The following is an 18829-nucleotide window of genomic DNA, read 5'->3' on the forward strand; positions in this document are numbered from 1 at the left end:
TTTTTATCATCAATCGTCAAATGTTTTTAGATTCCTACCAGTTAATACTTTTTTCTAGATTGTTTTATTTTTATTTGCTCTATTGAATTGAAAATGCAAAATATTTAAATCCATGAGATCACAACTTTCAGCAAATTTTGAAACTTAAGCTATAGCAAAATCCATTTGGTCATCCACTTTTGAAATACTAGTAAAAAATATTAGCAACAACCATTGAATTTTTTGAGAAAGTCCCTCTCCATGGAGTGATAACCTTAGACAATTTTTCTTTTGCATTTTCAAACATACTTATGATAAATTATAAAACAAAATATTTATAATCTGTGAAGGTTGAAAACTTTACATATTAAACTTTATGTTTAACTAATTCAAATATAATAGTGAGTTTTGAGTACTAATATTAATTTTCATTTAATTTTGTATTTATTTTGATAGAAAAAATAATAGTAAATTTCAAATTGATAAATGTAATCTAAATATTACTAGAATAGAGTAAAACAAACATTGACAGAACTAATGAATCAAGAAGAAAAAATGTAGAATATGTTGAAGATCAAATATATATAAGAAAATAGATTTATGAACACAAAAATAATCTAAATATATAAAACCATTCACTACTTTTTTGAGCAGGGAATGCTTTTCATGGGTCTGATTTGAGCATGGAGGCAATGAATAATTTTTTGGGCCACAGAGACTGGGGTTTCCCATAAACAATATTACAACAGTTCTTTTTGGAAACAACCCTGCTTCTGGAATCTGCCCTGACAAATTATTGAAAGAAAGATCCATTTATTGGATATTTTTCAATTTGGAGAGTGAATCTGGTATTGGACCTACAAAAGCATTGTGGGACAGATTTAGATGCTCTAATGCTGTGCAGTCTCCTAATGAATTTGGAATTACCCCAGTAAGCTGATTTCCAGAAATATCTATGGCTTGAGCCATTACGATTTTACTCATCTCCAGTGACAACGACCCTTCAAGATAATTCCATGAAAGATTGAGGTACAATTGCAGGTTTTTGAGGCTGGCAATGACTTCACGAGGTATCAATCCCCCTAGTTTATTGTGAGATAAGTCAAGGAGTTCCAACTTCTGACATCCCTCCAAACTAACAGGGACCTTCTCTGATAACTTCTTGTGGTGAAGGAAAAGTCTTCTTAGCTGCTGGGAGTGGCAAAGAGAATCTGGTATTTTTCCAGATAACTGGTTGTAACTAAGATTTAAAAGTCCAAGATGTTGCATTTGACCTATCTCACCTGGAATGTTTCCTTCTAATTTGTTCCCACCCAACATCAATATTTCCAAGACACGAAATCTTTTGATTCCAGAAGGAATATGACCGCTTAACAGATTGTGTAAACCTAGGTAGGTCAGGTTTGTCAGATTGACAATCTGTTGTGGTATGCTTCCGCTAATCATGTTGAATTGTAAACCCAAGTGATAGAGATTGAAAGACAGTTGGCCTATGGATGGGGGCAATGTACCAGTGAAATGATTTCGTCCCATATCTATTTGTTGCAAGTGGGAGCAATTTGTGAGAGCAGTGAGAAAGGCCAATGTGTTGCTGGTGTCAGTAACAAGTTGATTGGTGTGTAAGAAAAGCAGGGTAAGATGGTTCAACTTACCCAGCTCCATTGGAACCTCTCCACCGAGTGGGTTGTCATTTAAAACAAGTACTTCGAGACTTGAACAATTTCCAAGGGAATGTGGTATGTTTCCACTAAGCTGATTTCCCCATGAACTAAGGAATTGCAAATTGGATAGCTTACCAATTTCCCATGGAATTTGACCACTTAGCCGGTTTAAAGTTAAACCTAACATAATTAAATTTGAGAGATTTGTTAAAGAGCTGGGAATGGTCCCTGATAGGTTATTTTCAAAAAGGTTAAAATTCTGTAAGCGAGTGAGCATGCCCAGTTCAGGAGGAATAGGGCCCAAATCCAATTCAACTAAGGCGGTCAAATTTTTGAAAGAGGGCGGAATGGTACCCGTGAGACTGTTAATGCCCAAGTAGAGGTACTTCAAATTTGTGAGAAGACTCAGTTCAGGCGGAATGATACCATGCAGTTGATTAAAGGAAAGTCTCAGGTCATACAAATTGCGGCAAGCGGAGAGAGCTGGCGGAATGGTTCCTTGTAATTGATTATAGTGCAGCAAGAGTATCCACAGATTTGGGAGTTGGCCGAGCTGAAGTGGAATGGTACCAGTGAGGTTATTGTTGGAGAGATCAAGGGATCGAAGAGATGAGAGATTCCCGAGCACAGGAGAGATGGTGCCGTCTAAGCTCATTTGGGTTAAATTGATGGCACGGACAGAGTGAGAATTGAGATGACAGGTGATGGCAGACCAGTTGCAGAAGTGGTGAAGGGTAGTCCAGTCGGGCAGAGAAGCGTCATTCTTTGAAAGGGCAGCTTTGAATTGCAAGAGCAGTTCTTGTTGATGATGATGATAAGAGAGTCGATTGCCTAAAGAATGAGGAAGACTGGAGATTAAAAGCATGGAATTCAATAAAAGTAACAAGAAAAGAGCAGCCATGGTAGACCAAACCATTCTGAGGCAGGGGAAACTCAAGGCAATTGAAGAGAATAGAATAGAATGGAATGGAGAAATAAATAGATTAGGGCAATCAGTGCCTACAAACTAGTGTGAGGCCCGCCCTGTTAGAGACTTCCACTTGGATTGATTTTAAAAATAATTTGAGTTGAATTTCACAAAATTAATTTCATCGTTTCACATGGATGATAAAGAAGTGGACGTACTCTACGCAAGAATTTAGTTATAATATGGATCACCTGATCTACCCCTCTCTAAATTATTGCTTGATAAAATACTTTATTATTATTTAAAATTTATGATTTTTATTTTTTTAATAAATTATAAAATGTAATGGATATGATTTTTAATAATAAATATTTTTATGTTAATTTAATGTTATTTTAAAAAGATTAATATTGAAAATTAAAAAAAAAAAAAATCTTTGAGAAACAATATTTATTTCTTTGTTATAATGACATTATATTAAGTGAAAAAAAGTCTATTACATTAACAAAGACTTATCTTTAAATAAAAGAAATATTAATTTTAAGAAAAACATAATTTTCATATCTAATAAATCTATTTATTTACTTTTTGTTATTGCTTGCTTGTTTTTTCTTTTAGTTTTTAGTCATATTACATTGAATAAATAAACTAGCATATATACCTTAAATTTTAATTTAATCTATATAAAGTACGCGAACAGATATCTGTATGGAGGCTCCTATTTTTAATCAATTTTACACCCTAAAGTCAAATAGGTGCCTTGACTCTCCGCATACTTTATATATAGATTAAATTAAAATTTAAGGTATATATGCTAGTGGTAGTAGCACGGCACAACATGGAAAACATAAAATAAACCAATATATAATTATATTGTATCTTTTTATTAAAATAAATTATATTATAATATTATAATATTTTTATATTATTATGTATAGAAATATGAAATTTTATATATCTATTTAAACTATTTTGAATAATATATATGTGTTGCAAGAATCAAAGATATATTAAACTTTATTTAATGGCAAGTATTATGGTTATGGTTAGTGTTAGGGTTAAGGTTGGTGTTATGGGTAAGGATAATGTTTGTGTCATGGTTTGGGTTGGGGTTATGATTAGGGTTAGGGTTAGGGTTATGATAATGGTTAGGGTTTATAACATGGTTAGAGTTAGCATCAATGCTAGGGTTTGGTTTTGGTTTAGTATTATGGTTAGCTTTAGGTTTATGGTTACGGTTTAATATTAGGGTTAAATTTATGGTTAGGGTTAGGGTTAAGTGTCAGGGTTACAATTATGTTTAGGGTTACAATTATGTTTAGGGTTTACATCAAAGGTATGGTTAGGGTAAGCATACTTACTGTTAGGGTTAGAGTTAGAATTATATCTGGGGATATGATTAGGATTAGGATTGGTTTAAGGTTATGTTTTGGATCAAAGTTAAGGTTAGTATTATGGTCAGGGTTAAGGTTTACATCATGGTTAAGGTTATGATTAGGGATAGGGTTTAAGGTTATGATTATGATATTAGGGTGTATATCATGGTTAGGGTTAGCATCAAGGTTAGGGTTTGGTTTTGGTTTAGGATTATGGTTAGGGTCAGGCTTTATGATTAGGGTTATGGTTAGGGTTTAGCATTAAGTTTATGTTTATGTTTAGGGTATAGTGTAAGGGTTACAATTATGTTTAGGGTTTACATCAAGGCTAGGGTTAGAATTAGGGTTATGGTTCAATTATATTAAAGTTATAATAAAATTATTTTTAAATTTCAATTAGGATTAGGGTTCGGGCTTGATTAAGGTTGGGAATAGATTATGATCAAAGTTCAATTTGGGTTTGGGTTAAGTTTAGGGTAGGATTATTGTTATGGTTAGGGTTTAGGATTATGGTTAGATTAGTGTTATGGTTAGAGTTAGGTTAAGGATTATGATTAGGGTTATGGTTAGGTTTATTATTTACATCATGGTTGGGGTTAAGGTTAGGGTGATAGTTAGGATTATGGATAGGGTTAGGGTTAAGGCTAGGGTTAGAGTTAAGGCTAGGGTTATGATTAAAATCATGGTTAGGGTAAGGTCTAGACTTATGGTTAGGATTTACATTATACTTAGGGTTAGGGTGAGGATTATGGTTGGGGTTAGGGTTTAAGATTAAGGTTAAGGTTAGGGTTTAAAGTCACGATTAAGATTATGGATAGGATTTTCTCTTAGAATTAGGGATAGGTTTCAAGTTATGGTTAGGGTTCAGGTTACATCCAGGATTAGGTTTTAGGGATAGGGGTAAGGATTATTGTTAGGGTTAGGGTTTATGGTTATGGTTAAATTAGGGTTAAGGTCTAGAGTTATGGTTAGGATTATCATTAGGCTTATGGTTTACATCATGGTTGGTGTTGGAGTTAGGGCTATGTTTATGGTTAGGCATAAGGTTACAGTTATGGTTAGGATTATGGCTAGGGTTAGGGTTTACATCATTGTTAGGGTTAGGGTTAAGGGTTAGTGATAGGATTAATGTTAGTGCTTATATCATGGTTATGGTTAGTGTTAGAGTTATTGCTTTGGTTAGGGTTTAGGGTTTCGGTCATAGTTAGGTTTAAGGTTATAATTATAGTTAGGGTTAGGGTTTACATCTTGGTTAGAATTATGGATAGGGTTAGGGTGTACATCATGGTTAGGGTTAGGTTTAGGGTTATTTTTTAGGGAAATAACTATCTAGCCCTTATGATGCACCAAGATATTAAGACCTTTCATATATTAATAATACATTATAATAGATGAATGGTGCATCCTAAGGGTTGTAGAGTCATTCCTTATTTGTAGGGTTATGGTTTAGGCTTATGATTAGGTTAGGTTAGGGTTAAGATTAATGTTAGTATTATAGCTAGGGTTATGGTTTACATCATTGTTAGGGTTAGGGTTAAAGGTTAGTGTTTGGATTAATGATAGTGTTTACATCATGGTTAGGGTTATATTTATGGTTAGGATTTACACCATGATTAGGGTTATTGTTAGGATTATGGATAGGGTAGGGCCAAGGATTATGGTTAGGTTTAGGGTGCAAACCATGGTTAGGGTTAGGGTTACGGTTTGGGATAGGATTTAGGATTAGGATTAGGATGATAGTTAGGGTTTACATCATTGTTAGGATTATGGCTAGTTTAGGGTTAGGGTTACAATTAGGTTTAAGGTTATAATTTTATGGTTATTGTTAGTGTTAGGATTTACATCTTGATTAGGGACAGGATTAGGATTTAGCTTTACATCATGGTTAGTGTTAAAGGTAGGTTTAGGATTTGGGTTACAATCAAGTTTAGGGTTAGAATTAAGGTTAAAGTTAGGGTTTAGGGTATGGATTAGGATTAAGGACATGGTTAAAGTTTAGTGTTATGGTTAGGGTATACATAGCGGGCAAGGTTAGGATTTACATCATAGTTAGGATTACGGTTAAAATATTAGGGTTAAGGGTTAGGGCTAGGATTATGGTAAGGGTTTACATTATGGTTAGGGTCAAGGTTAGGTTTAGGGTTATGGTTAGGGTTAGGGTAATGGTTAAGTGTTAGGGTAAGGGTTAAGTGTTCGGGTTAGGATTAGGATTATAGATAGGGTTTACATCATTATTAGGGTTAGGTAAATGGTTAAGGTTTGGATTTTCATCATGGTTAGGGTTAGAGTTAGGGTTAAGTATGTGGTTCGGCTAAGGATTTAGGGTTATGGTTAGGATTATGTCTAGGGTTAGGGTTTATATCACAAGGTTAGGGTAAGGGTTAAGGGTTAGGGTTAGGACTATAGTTAGGGTTTACATCATTGTAGGGTTAGGGTTAAGATTGTGGTTAGGGTTAGGGTAATGGTTAGGGTATTGGATTTACATCATGGTTAGAATTAGGTATAGGGGCTTCACTTAGGATTTAATTATGGTTAGATTAGGATTAAAATTATAGTTAGGGCTTAATTATACGGTTATATTCAAGTTTAGGGTTAGGTTATAGCTAGGTGTCATTTATGGTAAGATTAGGTTATGATTAGGGTTCGATTAGGTCTAGATTAGAGATATTGTAAGTAATTTGGTTTTCAAGGTCAATTATTTCTATTGCTTCAATTATAGTATAGTAAGTATTTTGGTTTTCAAGGAAAAAAGATTTGGATTTGATTTGATTGTCTATTTGGTATAGACCAAGTTTGAATTTGATTTAAGGTAGAATTTGGCCTAGGATTAGGGTTAAATTTTTTTTTTTTAAGGTTAGGGTTCAATTTGGTTTACTATTAATGTTAAGTATTAATTTAGTTGGGTTTAATTTGGTTTAGGGCAATAATTTATGGGACTTCTTGGTCTATTTTTCTTTCTTTTTATATATTATAGTGTGATTTGAAAAATTAAGCTCAAATAATTATTAGATACTTAAACTTGAAAGAATTTATAATGATCACATGTCAAGCCTTAGTATTGAATTATTTCTCTCTAAAATTTATTATTCAGAGAAAGATATAGATTTACTATCACACTTTATTTGTTAGCCATATTTGTTCACTTTCAAAGAACCCATAAAAGATTATATATGATAGAAAGTAAAAAGTTGTATATTTTTTCAAAACAATTATTTTCTTACTATATTTATATTTATAAATATGGAGAAAAATTGATATAATATGAGTTTGTTTTAAGTATTTAAATTATTGAAACATCATGAATTTAGGAATTGTATTTAAAGGCAAGTAATAAATATTTTATAAAACATTTTTGGTACAATATTTTTACATTTCTACATCTAAAAACACTAGACAATTTTTTGTCAGAAAGTTCCCTATGATAGTACAAGGGAAATTTCTAGCCCCACCCCAAATGAACTCATAAAATTATAAACTAAAAATCAAGGGCTTCTATTTATTATAGTGTAACTAATCTTGCAGCATTTGTTTTCCCCTCATGAGACCACTTGCTCTATTAATATAGTTCCTAGAAAGTCCCTCTATGAGACCCTATAATAATACTTAATAAAAAGTATATTTCATCTTGTTTCTAATATTTCCTCTTCTTTATGACAAAAATCATCAATTTCGTTTCAAATTTTTTAATTTATTATTTATTTATCATTTTTTTTAATCAGTAATGGGTACTTTTTAAGGTGTCGAAACACTATTGTTGTTCAAATCCGCGAGCACACCAGCCCAGTGAAAGTACCAAGTATGTGAGCCAAGTAGCCCACCTTGGTGGCGGTTTCACCAAGCAAGTGTTTTAACTGTTGTACTACATGTCTCACCCTTATTATTTGTTTATCATTATTTTTCTAGTTTTGATGACTATTTTTTTCTCAAACTAATTTACTATGATTTGAAAATAAAATCTAATTTTCTATCTACTTGGCATTTCAAAAATCGTAAGATTCTCAATCCATATCAGCATCAACACTCTATTATATTGCTTTCATGTCTAATAAAATTTATTAAAAAATTTAAACACTCATTTTCTATCCAAATTAGAGAGTATGAAAGATGTAAGCGTGTTTGACAATCCCAACATTTTATAATACGCATGAAGTTCAGGCTATCAATACCATTCAAACCAATCTCTGTCAGCGCCCCATTCTTCTGGACTGTAGAAAAATAGGTTATTGTTAGACAAATAAGAAAAATATTATTGTTATTGTTAGACGTGTGTGACCTGAAATTTTGAGTCTAGTTACATTCTCCAAGCGACTATTTTAAGTCCAACGGGCAAAAGTCTATGCCACTCAGCTTATTGTAAAATCCGCCGACGGAGTGGATTTTGTCTCATCACACGACTGTAATAATATTTAAGCTTTTGTTGGACTTGGCCTATTCGTTTCGTGTATGACTGAACATTATACTTAAAATAAGATCAAATCATATCTTATGAGGACTTTTTAAACTTAGAAATCCTCTTATCTTATTGTTTTGAGTTTGTTTGTTTCATTCATATTGATTTCTTAAATATTCTTATAATAAGTAAATTTATAATAATGTAGAATCAAAAAGTATATTTTTAAAAATAAATTGTCAATTTTTTTAATTAATTATATTGATAAAAATTAAGTGCAATATTTAAAAATTAATAATGGGAGACTAAAAAAAATTATAAGGTATAGTCTGATCATGTTTAAAATAAAGATGAAAGGAAATTAAAAAGATCAAGCTCAACAAGGTCTAAGCATCCAAATGAGGAGGGTCTTATGTATAATATTTATGTTTTAACATTGATTCAACTTGCAAATCTATCTATATATGCTCTTAATTGTGATTCTTATTTATCTATATGCCTCGCACATCATTGTATTATCCTTCTTAGATCTACAACCGTTGTCGTGTTTATGTCATGTGGACATAACTACTAGTACAAGCTTATCTAAAAATATGAATTCACCTCACATGAATTATTTATTTATCTAACTTAAAAGTTTTACAATCATCTATCCATTTACACAAATATTTAATTTAAACAAGGCCTAAGTTGTCATATTAAAATACATTATCCAAGAGCCTAAGATACAAATAATGGAGTATCAAGGATTTACAATGCATGATCTTCAGAGCATCAAAATCACATTTAACAAAAAAAATAATGGCATTCATTATACCTCACATCCACATTTTAATTTATAGGTTTTAGTGTACTGTCATTAAATTAGTGTGAAGAGAAAAATAAAGCCCAACTTGAATAAAATGGCTTCTAAAAGTGTCAAAATGAACACTATCCAAACTTAAATAGTCTAACTATTTGATGCAAATGAATTTTCATGTCTATGTAAGAACACATGATAGAATTGTTGAAAATGGTAGAATTACAAAAAGATAGCTAGGATCAACACCATCCAACCGCAAATAATCTAATTGTTCAATGTAAATGCATTTGTCATTTCTATATGTAAGCACATATGATGGAATTGTAGAAAATGGTAGAATTACAAAAAGATAGCTAGGATTGCAATTGTCATCCCATCCAAAGGAATAGAATAGGTAGTTGAATTTTTGTATAATTGTTTTTAGGTATTCACAATCTTAGAATAGAATCACAATAAACATCTAGTTGTTTCTGTATCAGAAAATTCATGATTGTCTACTTGGTGCTAACATAGACTAGAATGATTGGCAAGTTGCAAATTCACTCTCTCAATTGAAACAATAGTCCATACTAATTTCCCATTTGTTGAATTGTTCCTTCATTGTCAACAATATACACTTTTGTGTCATGGGAATGCAGTTTTTGTTTCTCTTTGTATTCTTACATACCATTTATGTACCCTCCCTTATCCTTCAATCCAAGCTCCTGGTGAACCCTATTTATCGGATTGGGATTAAACATTAGGTAAGGTAGCACAAAATCATTTACTTTTAGCTTTAAAAAGTAATGAAGAAGACTAATTTTGTAGTTAGAAAAGAAAAGTTCATATCAAAATTACTATCTTACAAATTTTCTTCTTCGTTAAGATTATTCCAAGAATCACCAATCATTATATTGCACTTCCTAGGCTTGCTTGGATGCAATGCTTTCAATTTTGTATGGTACTCAACAAAGAACAAATTGTAGCCACTCCTATTTGGCTTAAGAGATCAAGATCCCTTTTCTTTATTTCAACTTGTCTCATCTGACTGTGATGGGGGCAAACTCCTAAAGCAACATCCCATGATTAAGATCATTCAAGTAACTAGTTACTTCTATAGATTGTTCTCTAGAAAATTCTCTAGACGTCTGATACAATACATCACTTAATTTCTCTGAACCAACAACTACAGTAACAAGATAACCATGTTCAAACTTCCCATCTATAACTCAAGGGATGACCCATAGATGATGCAGGGTTAACTGTTAAAAAGGAAAACCAATTGTTTCTTAACAACAGTCACTGATTCAAGTTATGCTAAAATTTATCATATTAACATGAGTAGTTAAATAAAAAATCCAAGTTATTCAAATTTAAAAAGAGCCGAGAAAAGGACTTTGCTGGAATTGGTAGGATTTGACAGTCTCCAAAAATAGGAGTTGAAGCTCTTGTGCTTTTCCCCATGATGAAAGACTCTAATATACACAGAAACATACTTTTAGACATTATTGGATTCAAGTTGAGAAAACATTGGGTGATTCCTTACAATCCACATTGTGGAATTGATATAGCCAACAGATTACAAGCTTCAAATGTCTTTGGATCTCTATTTCTCGCCGAATGGCTAACTATGGTAGCTAACTTGTAATTTTTTGGAGTCTGTTGCCAATTCAATAGTTTTCCGTTGTAGTCTAGTTGATTAGGATACTGAGCTCTCACCCGAGAGACCCGGGTTCGTGTCCCAGCAACGGACCAAAAACTGTAAACTTGCTTTGATTCGGTCGAAAAATAGGGTCCAAGCTTTAATTTGACCCTTTTTGTTTTCCTGCAATTACCTCGGACCAGAAACTGTAAATTTGCTTTGATTGGGCCTTGACAAACCTTCGGCTTTATAAAACGGAAGTTTTAGTTTGACCGTTTTTGTTTCCTGTTCTTAAAAAAAACCAGAAACTGTAAACTTGCTTTGATTCGGCCAAAAAGAACAGACTCGAGCTCCGACAACTCTTTTGTTTTCGTGCTATGAAGACCAGATACTGTAAACCTACTTTAATTCAGCCTAAAATTTGCAGTCCCATGACATAGAAGTGCTGCAGTAGATCGTTCGGTGAAAAGTGCTGGTATTTTGTTTACATGATCCCACATGCGGGAGGAGGAGGAAAGAAGGGAGAAGAGGAAGTATAAGAACGAGGAGAGGGGATTGCAGAAAGTATAAGAACGAGGAGAGGGGATTGCACATTGGAAGGGGGCTCTGTCTAGCATCTCCCACTGTGGAGAGTGCACGTCATAATTTGTGACAGAGGGGGCTCGCGTTCGCGCGGCCCCGACACAAAACTAATATGAAACATTCTGATTTTAGTTGTAAACCATTGGTCGGTACAACTGTTAAATGGCGCACTATTGGTAAAATGCCTTGATTAGCTGATAAAAAATAGTTCTCTTTCTGCATTTCAAGTCATATCAGTTATATTCTTCCTCAGTTAAGTTGCAAGTTTGTCATGCAATGGTCTTGTATTTTGATTAGCTACACTTGTAAGTTGATCAAGATTGTAATATTCCAATTGAAAATGATGAGGTTTCTTGATTGTTAATGCTTGAGGCAATGAAAGAACAAGTATGAAATGTCTAAGGATTGATGTCTTGAAGGAAATGGATAAGTCTTGGTGCCGATTGATTTTTACCACCAGATTGTAAATGTGGCCTAAGCGGACTTAATGTGCCAATGATGGTTCAACCATCTATTTTGCTGCCAAAATGTTAAAGCATGATTCAAGGGAGAAGACTATGAACCTCCCAGAATCCCAGACACACTTGCTCCATGGCTTAAACATCTTGCTCCATGGCTTAAACATTGGCATACTCCTCCCAAAATTTCTCTTTTTGACCAGGAAGCAATGAAATTCTTCTTCTTGGCACAATTTTGTTATAGATAAGCCACTTGTTTTCTCCGTTAGCAGTCATACAATTTGACAAATGCTTTAAGTGAATTCTCCCAATAAAACCCAATTGAAATAAGACACACGTTTTCAAAGGGTTGAACCACCTAAAATCTCTGGTGAAAAAGTGGCAAAGGTGTTAATGATTTGTGTTTGGGATAAAAGAGCAGGGTTTCAATTTTAATGAATCACATATAAGGTTTACCAAACTTAGATTCAAAACTAGGCAAACATAACAATGATCTCGATCTATGTTAAACTTGAGTTTCAAGTTCCACCTAGAAACATGTTAAAATAGGGTTATAATAGTTAAAAGATCTTTTCAAGGTAAGAATTGATTTTGGTGTATTTCAAGGATGGTTAAATCATATATTTTCTCCTCAATCATATTTTTTTATTAAATTTAGTCATAAGTAAATTCCATCCTATTCAACTTACTTGATGGGTTCATGAATGAGGCATGCCTTTGAGTTCTAGTCGAACAATACTAAAATTTCTCCAAGAAATGCATCTTTCATGGCTTAACCATTTGTAATATGCAAGTCATAAAATTAGCTTTACCTTTATTTTTCATTCTTTAACCTTATATTTTTTAGTAATTTTAGCTTTAGTTGAGATAGTAATGGACCAACAGACATATGGTTTGGGGCAAGCTAGACCAAGGCATGGGAAGCGAGATGGGTAGCATGATTATGAATATCACACCTGAAAACCAGTGTATCGATAAGCCAATACACATCTTTTTTTCACAAGTAATAGACCACCTCTCCATTCATGAGAGTCAAGAAGAGGAGAGTGGTTGAAACAAAATTTTTGAGTGTACTAGGAAGCAAGTAGATAAAATGAACCAAGAACTTTAGAGAGGCTTTTTTGGCTTAGCAAAAGGATGTGGAATCTCCAAGGGGCTAAATGACTGACATGACCTATGACCATGGGGCAAACTAGCTCACCTTAAGAAGTGTGAATGGAGTGGGCCCATGCCCCCCACCCAACCCCACACATGGAGGAGTAACTCAAGATATTTGTTTCCATCTTTCCTACCTCTTGTCATTTCTTCTAATCTCTAAATTTTTTTTCTCCACTTTGATCATTATTTTATTTTCTTGCATCTCTTAATCTTTAGTATTCTTCATTAAGCTTTTTTTTTTCATTTTCTTTTCACATTTTTTAACCTTTCTCTTACTCTTTGCCTTTGTTTCCATTTGCCTCCATTGAACTTTTGTGCTACCCATTTTTCCTCCACCCTTTACCCTTTCCTCTCCTTTTTAACTTGTCTTGGTATGCAATACATCTACTATTCTACAATTCTCATCCTGATGATGGATCATGAAGTGTGATTTGAAACATTGATGCAAGTAAACTAAATACATAGTTAAATCTAGAAGCAAAGCTATCTAATCATAAGGTGGCTTGGGAACTTGGTCCTATTTTCATCCGCTAGCAAATTTATCTTAAGTAGAATTGTTAGAATTTTCAAGGTCATCAGAGTCTCACCCAAAAAATTTGGCTAAAGGTTCTGGATTATATTTAGGATATTAAGAATGCCAAGTGTTTTATAGATGATCTTGTTTCTCTCCCTTTGATCTTTGTATTTCAAAAAACCTTGATTCACTCTGATGGCGCCTCCTCTTATTGTGCTCATTTCTACTCAAGAACTTCTAAAATAGTGAGTAGTTCTATTAAATAGTTTCCTTTTAGTTTCTAAAAAATAAATAGATGTTGTGAACTTCTTATGGCAATCTAGGTGGTTCTAGGCTTCAAGGGGTTGACCATGCTAACAATAAGTTTATTTGATGTTTTTCTTTATTACTATTGGGATCAATACCAATAATCAAATGGAAGATCATTCTATTCTTTTGGCTCTTAAAAATCTTGTGAATTAGGATGGAAAAATATTCTTTGGGAAACAAGCTCCTTAACATGGTTTCTCTTCTAAATAGAGAGATGATCCTTGAGTCCTCTTGATCGCTAACAATTTTAGCTAAACAATTTTTTCATCTTACTCCTCAAGTTGAAGTTATTTCCTTTGTCCATATCCCTTGAAAATGAAAATGAATTGTGGACTGTCTTTCTAAGTTGGCTACAAAGGAAATGACAATTGGAATGTTTCTAATTGGGGATATTTATCCCTCGAAGAAGCTTCTCAACTTCTCCATCTTGTTTAGAATAACTACACCTAAAATCCCCCTTCTCTAATGTAGAGTAATCTTCACGACTGTCACTCTGCCTTTGGAGTTCTTAAATATCTTTATATCAATATAATAGAACTTTTAAATGGCTTCATTGGCATATTTGATGTCGTGTTCTTACCAACCTTGTTGATAAGGAGCTCCCTTTCTTCTAGACTTATGACTAGTTGATGAGCATTCTAGATTTTTCTTCTTGATATATCTATGATTTTGACAATGTGAAAATCACTATCTTATAATATTTTTTGAGTTTATTATAATATTGCCAAAACATAATAATAACAAGAGTTGTGATATAGCTAGAGTCCCTACCTATTTGCTAAAAATTGACGAGTTACTATTTTTTGTGAAAATAATAAAATGATTGCTTGTTGTTTAGATTTCATAAGGAGCTTACTGAATGATGTTAGGTTGTTGTTACCTTATCTAGTACCTCAAGCCAATTGTCTTTTTTTGTGCTACCATTTTTGTTTTGATGTTGAAACAAGCATATAAATTTTTTAACAGTGAAAGTGAAAGAAGACAATTGATGGCATAATGAAATTAGATCCTAAAACTAGCAATTGTACCTTGGTGTGCAATAGGTGCACCAAAAGAGGTGGAGAAGGACAATTAAGGATTCTTTTGGTCCATTAGTTGCATACTCATGTATTAAATGAGGTCAATTGGTAGGCCATTTAGCAAGCGACGTTGTTTGTGCAACAAAGGTCTTATAGATAATATAAAAGATTGAGTACATATTTTAATCCAAAAATCTACTATACTTATCTTTATGGATTGTAAAAACTACATGAGTTTAATTTAAGTTCAACAAGATTTATGTAGCTAAATGAGGAGGATCTCATTTACAGTGTTTATGTGTGACATTGATTCAACTTACAAATCTATCTATATATGTTCTTAATCATGATTCTAATTTATCTATACATCTCACACATTATTCTCTTATACTTCTCAGATGCAATTATCATCATGTTTATGTCATGCAGACATAATTTATAGTGCAATCATTTTTGACAAATATGAGTCAACCTCCTACAAATTCTCTATTGATCTAATTAAAAAGATTACCATTATTTATCCACTTACGCACCAATTTACATGAAACAAGGCCTATGTTGACATATTTTAAGACATGTGTTAAGATACTTTGATATAGATCATGGGGTATCGAGGACACAAAATGTATGATCATTGGAGCATCAAATTCATATATTGCAAAGGAATATATTATTCATAATATAGTTTGCATCAACATGTCAATGCATAGATACTAATATCTCATCATTCAATTAGTGCGAAGAGAAAAATAAAAGAAATTACATAATGTTCAAGAAGGATTAAAACACTTCAATCCTCACTTAACACATTTCTAAAAGTATTCATCAACACCATCCAATATTAAATAAGTTAATTTGTTTGATACCAATATATTTGTCATGTCTATGTAAACACACATGATAAAATTATAAATTAATAATAATTTATTATGATTATATATTTAACAATTAAAAATTAAAAATAAAAAAATAATTATCTATCTATTGACAATCCAAAAATCATAAAATTTTCAATCCATATCAGCATCATCACTCTATTATTGCTTTTACGTCTAAGCGTGTTTGACAATCCCAACCTTTTATAATATAATACAAGGAAAATAATCTCTTACACCAAACCGATTATTGTTATTGTTAAACGTGTGAGACCCGAAATTTTGAAAGTATCATTACATCTTCCAAGCGACTATTTTGTCCGCAGGCTCCCCAAATTCTAAGCTTAATGATTACTTATAGAGTAACAAGTATTGTAGAATCCACCGACGGAATGGAGTTTGTCTCATTACACGACGGTAATCATAATTTAGCTTTTGTTGGAATTTCTCAATTTATAATTTACATGTATATATTTGGCTTAGTTGGTTGTTTTATTTTATGTGTAGCTATAATTGAAATATCATAGGCAAGAGTTCAAAAATGACATTATTTTGCACTACCTAAATTTTTTATGTATATTCTTTTCAACTTTTGTTTAATTCCTTTGTTAGCTCGCATTTGTTTAAATTTTCTTTTAATATTGTAACATACGGTTTATCTACTACATTTATTATGAAGCTCTTCTAGGTTTTATTATCTTTAAGGACTCAAGCTCTATTTGACGGTTCCAAATTGAAATGGTAGAAACATTAATGTACTTTTCATTGTTCTTGAAACAATAATGTATAACATCATCTTTGAAAAGCCCTAGAAGTGACTTCTCCCAAAGTTTTTCCAAAAGATAAGCATTTTAAAACTCCCTTGAATTTTCTTCTTTTCATTTCTAATATAGTACCACAATAAAATATATTATTTCTTTTGATTGTTACCTTCTCAGTCTTGTCTTCAACTTCGCATAGTTTGCTCTCCAATTGTTGCAGTCTTACCCTAAGGAGTCTATTCTCTTCCTCTTGATCTTCTACCTTTTTGGCTAACTCTACATTGGTCACCATCCTGAGGCTCTTTTCACCTATTGACTCAGTCTCTTACATCAGTTGGTTCCTTCCCACATATTAGCTTGCTCTAATACCACTTTGATGGGGAGGATCTCACAAAAGAGTTACACCTTTCTCAATAGGTAGGTAAAGGATGTTTTAGTGGGCTTCCATAACTCTTCACTTGTCCATTAACAAGTGAAATGATTAAACTCCCTTGGAGTACTCCCTATCAATTTGTTTTCTATAGTTGCTCTCAAGCATGGTTGGGATGCACTAGGGTAAATTCAACCATTAGATTATCCAAACCTCCAAAACACACTTTTAGGGGTCTCAGGGGGTGTTTAGTAAGTTTTTCAACTCCATTCAAGTGGTTCTTCAATTGGTTTCTCACCATTTTCCCATCACTCCCTCTTCTTCCTATTTTCTAGGCGTAGTAGCCCTAGAGCCCCTATTAGCCCTACCTTGTCGATTTTTGAGCAATTATTCAGAAAATCTCCAAACGACCCCCAAAAATATTTTGTGATCTGAGTACCCTTTTGGAAATTTTTTTTGATTCACTAGGGTAGGTTATTTGATCTGTCTGTACCAGTACAAATCCCCAAAATGGCACTTTTGAGGGTTTTAGAGTTAACAGTCTTCACCAATGGGGTTAATTGGTTTCTACAACCTGTCAGACCTCCATGTCTTCAATGAGACTCTTCTATGCATCATAATTTCATGCCAAATACTTGGAACAATCACATTTGTTCATCCCTGCAAGTAAAGACAAAATTGACTGTCATATTCCTAGCTGGGCTATGGTAGAACTCGCCTAGGATATGATAGCAAGTGGCCTCCAAACAACCTCCAGGCCATTCCAAAGAATATATACACTATAGAAAGGTTCCATGACTTGAATCCCAAGGGTAATTGAGAAAACACAAAGGGATTTCAACTTGGAACCATATATGGGGTCTTAAACCCTTGCTCAGACCGAGAGCAGTGCAGTAAGAGACAAATTGTAAACATACTTAAAACCTGCACTAAGAGAAGATACAAACCCTTCCTGAGCAACAAAATAACATCCAATAAACCACCATGAAATAATAGTAACAAGATCAATCCATTTGGTACAGACTGCTACTACCAAAATGACAAAATATAAGGCAAAAATATGGAAATTGTCTTCAAATTCTATTCAAACTTGCTCCAATATTTTCCAACCCATGTACAATGATTCAAAAAGAATTTTATATGCCTCCTTGGTCATAAACAACTCCTCATTGGTTTCCTAACCACCGATTTTCTCAATTTTGCAAAGTTGCAAAAACTTGTCAAGCAACAATGACAACTTTTGCTCCATTTTGCTTTTTTGTCATTTATGTATTTCTATTCATACTAAACCTCCTACGATGATTCCCTAACATAAAAATTACATGAAAAAATTCCTAATGAGGCTTTACAAGATGTTTTACATCATAATCCAAAATAACGCCATTTTAGGCTTACAAGGGCTCATTGGCCAAAACTGGGAAAACAAACAAACCTTGGTGACAATCACCCTTCAAATGACTTCCAAACACACATGTGGACCTCTAAATAGTCCATTATTCAAACATTGATCCTAAGTATGATAAATCACTCCAAAATTTGAAAATGCATCAACAAACTAGTTAAAAACTAGGTGCTCCTGCACCACCTCAATTGTCTTCTTAGCCTATCTCTCCTCCTTCCTCTTCTTCTTCTATTCTTCCTTCCTCTGAGATTCAAGTAATTTGAGTTTTTGTTCTACTTCAGCCCTGTCATGGCCTTCACTAATTAATTGTTCACCTACAACCCATGTCATTTCCCTTCTTATGGTGGTGCAACTTGTTCCTGATGAACTTTCAAACCCTTTTCCTGAGCTATGCCAAATTTCTCTTTGTTTTAATCAACTGGATCTTTCAAAAAATGTTGTACATATGCATCTAGTGTGGCCTCATCTACTTCATATCCTATCGGCATAATCCAGACTATCCTGGGCTAGACTGCCTCCATCATGCATTCATCCTTGTTGAGCATAAAGCACATTATGTCTTTGTATTTTTCAACAATTTCTTTTGGAATTATAACCCTATTTTTCATTTCCTCTTGAAAGGTTTTGAAAAAGGCCCACAGATTA

The 18829-nt window shown here is 33.1% G+C and overlaps 1 protein-coding gene across 1 annotated transcript; it reads right to left on the reverse strand.

Annotated features, from left to right (window-relative positions):
• Nucleotides 1-792: 792 nt before the first annotated feature.
• On the reverse strand, nucleotides 793-2541 carry LOC131074465 (LRR receptor-like serine/threonine-protein kinase FLS2). Its single transcript, XM_059220992.1, has one exon. It carries the CDS (start codon nucleotides 2539-2541, stop codon nucleotides 793-795), a length of 1749 nt encoding a protein of 582 aa, XP_059076975.1.
• Nucleotides 2542-18829: the final 16288 nt, after the last annotated feature.

Source organism: Cryptomeria japonica, chromosome 5 (assembly GCF_030272615.1).
Source record: "Cryptomeria japonica chromosome 5, Sugi_1.0, whole genome shotgun sequence".
Taxonomy (NCBI): Eukaryota; Viridiplantae; Streptophyta; class Pinopsida; order Cupressales; family Cupressaceae; genus Cryptomeria; species Cryptomeria japonica.

Excerpts from the sequence above, each read along its gene's own strand:
- LOC131074465 (XM_059220992.1), bottom strand. The coding sequence starts at position 2,541 with ATGGCTGCTCTTTTCTTGTTACTTTTATTGAATTCCATGCTTTTAATC.